General features: G+C 35.7%; 1 protein-coding gene across 1 annotated transcript; it reads right to left on the bottom strand.

The window, feature by feature from the left end:
• Positions 1–879: 879 nt before the first annotated feature.
• Positions 880–1,398, bottom strand: LOC125507365 (uncharacterized). Its single transcript, XM_087524500.1, has one exon. The coding sequence runs from the start codon at positions 1,378–1,380 to the stop codon at positions 880–882; it is 501 nt and encodes a 166-aa protein (XP_087380626.1). The 5' UTR covers positions 1,381–1,398.
• Positions 1,399–2,751: the final 1,353 nt, after the last annotated feature.

A 2,751-nucleotide genomic window follows, 5' to 3' on the forward strand; every position in this document is an offset into this window, starting at 1 on the left:
TAAACTATGGAATCTAGGTTTATGCTACTCGAACTTTGAACTAGTCAATCGATAATTTGAAATGATCATTAACGAAATTTCCACTATTTCCCAAATCCCTTGGAAACTTTGAGCATGTGTCCTTGAACTTTTCCTTCTCAAGTGTGGCCTAGAACACCTTTAGCAGCACCTCACAGCTCATGATCAACATGTGGATTGATTTGATATGGATATTCCTCATCCCCTAGCATCGTGGCATTGGTGGCGGATGGGAAAAAGTCTTCTGCATTAGCCATAAGAATAAAACGAACCAAGTTATGCGCAAGCAATATGTGAATGAAAAACTAACAATGATAGAACACCAATGAGCCAAATAGTTCTTTTAGATTACAAGAAACTTGAGGATTGATCATTTCTATAGCAAAGAACAACTATTATAGAACAGGCCAAACCCAGCAATTTACAACTTATAGGGGCTACCAAAGCATTTTGTTGCCCATTCTAAATATGGTATTGTGTAGGACAAACCTCATCTGGGTTTGAACACGTAGATCAATTTTTTTGCATAATATATAGAGTCGGATTATACTAAATTACATTTAAAACTACATGTCCCAACAATTACAACTAGGTTGGGACCTTTTACGATGACATGTGAATTCCTAGAAAAAGATTTTGTGCTCTATACTTATATCATACTATCAGTTCACTAAACAATAAGTTCACCTGCACTCGGTATTTCCATGCCATCACCATGATCCATTTTCGAATCTCCAGCACGATCAATCTTACTATTAATCTGCATTATAAACAATAGACCATCCAACCATAGTGTTGTGTCAGCACCAATCACGGGTGGAAATAGTTAGGGTCTATCTTACTAAGAGCAAATAAAATAAATCACATCACCTTTGACATCACTAATCCCATGTAGTTCTCGAAGTTTTTTGCTTGTGGTTGTCTTGAACCACTCAAGATATTTAAACCCATATCTAGGATAGGCTTAATTTCCTCCTTTGATCTAAGAGATTGACATGTTTCCAAGAGCTTATACACATGCATCATCAGGTTGGTTTTGTTATCACATTGCCTGCAGTAGTATTGCACATCCATGGGAGTACCTCCTCCAACAGCTCCAGCAAAAAAATGTTGAAAAGCACAATCAAGGTGCCCAACATGCCCACATATGTTGTTCTCACCCACAACTGCTTCGCACTTTATGTAGTTATAACCTCGAAAGGAATAGTCAACAGTTCTACCACAGATAATGCAACAACTTTCGGGATAGAAATTAGGAAATGTAGAGAAGTTATCATAACCCAGTGCTAATGATGGCTCAATTATTCCATTTATCTCTCCAGTTGGATCCATAGTGAGAGTTTCAAGTTCAAGGCCCCTCATTTGTTGAGCTCCTGGAGATATTAAGTTGTTATAGAACAACAGACAAATGGACAATGTATGAAGAAACAACAACAAATACGGAAAGGCAATATAAATGATGCTTCCCGAATATATTTTCATAGAGAACACCAAACAATTAACATATCAAATGAGAAGTTGTTCATTTCCTTATGTGATGTCTCTACAGTACTAGATTAATTCTCAAGCAATCCCTAGGTTAGATATAAAGTAAACTAAGGAGGAAGATTAATGAAAATTTGCATGAAAGTCTTGGATGGGTAAAATTGTTTTCCTTTCCTTTATATGAGTTAGCACTAGGGTGAAAACCACTGCTTGAATGAGCTGAGTGAAGCTCGGTGTCACTTGGACCAGTGGTAGTAGGAGTACACACGGGGAATATTTAAGGATCGTACTGGCGGCTAGAATTTAGAACTTGGGAAGAAGATAAGTTATGTAAACTGATATGTGTATATGTATACACTAATATTGACACATCATCCAAAATACAATATGTATATAAACTAATCATGAAAAATAATACAAGATATTTGTGAACAAGCATGTGCATCCACTGAAAAATAATAGCTTAAAGAACTTCCCGGGTTAGATGCAGACTTAAAAAAACACAAGTGCCAAGGCTTCACAACTGATATAATAGTAAAAGATATTCAATTCATAATGGCAACTACAATGGAATCTGTGACAACATGCTAGGGTTGCCTTCTTTCTCATTTTTTTATTTTCTCCCTTTGTATGCTTATTTGCATTGGTAGTGTCTCTGGACCATATTATTTTTATTTCAATAAATCGAATGCACAACTTCCGTCGATAGGTTATCTTGTACTCTCTTCATAAATAAATATAAGAGCATTTAGATCAAGTGATCTAAACGGGACGTAAATTTGGTGAACATGGTTCCACGTGCAACCCTTACGAATAGTAAATTTGAAGAAATGCTAGAAAAAAATGAATATTTGTGGTAACATACTTAGTCAACCGATATGTGCGCTACGAAGTTTCACAAAGAAATTACATCCTTGTTATTCTGGGCAAAAATGACAAAATCGAAGCTATATTAAAAACAATTTTTAATGAATAGTAAGGTCCTAATTGTATTTTATTCACTTAGAATTCCACGGGTGTCAATACTTCATGAAACTTCGCACGTGAGTAAAATGGTCGACCAAGTCTGTTACCCCAAAATTACAGATTTTTTCAATTTTCCTTGTATTTTTTATTTACTATTCACGTGGGTGCGCGTGGAACCATGTTCACCATTGTCTTTCTGATCTAAACACTTTTATATTTCTTTACAAAGGGAGTATCTAGGAGGTATATTAAGTGGGACACATGAACAAATACAATGATGTA

This window comes from Triticum urartu, chromosome 5A (genome assembly GCF_056163025.1).
Source record: "Triticum urartu cultivar PI428250 chromosome 5A, HENAU_Tu73, whole genome shotgun sequence".
Taxonomy (NCBI): Eukaryota; Viridiplantae; Streptophyta; class Magnoliopsida; order Poales; family Poaceae; genus Triticum; species Triticum urartu.

What these genes read in the sequence shown, in the direction of transcription:
- LOC125507365 (XM_087524500.1), bottom strand. Translation starts at nt 1,380, where the DNA reads ATGAGGGGCCTTGAACTTGAAACTCTCACTATGGATCCAACTGGAGAG.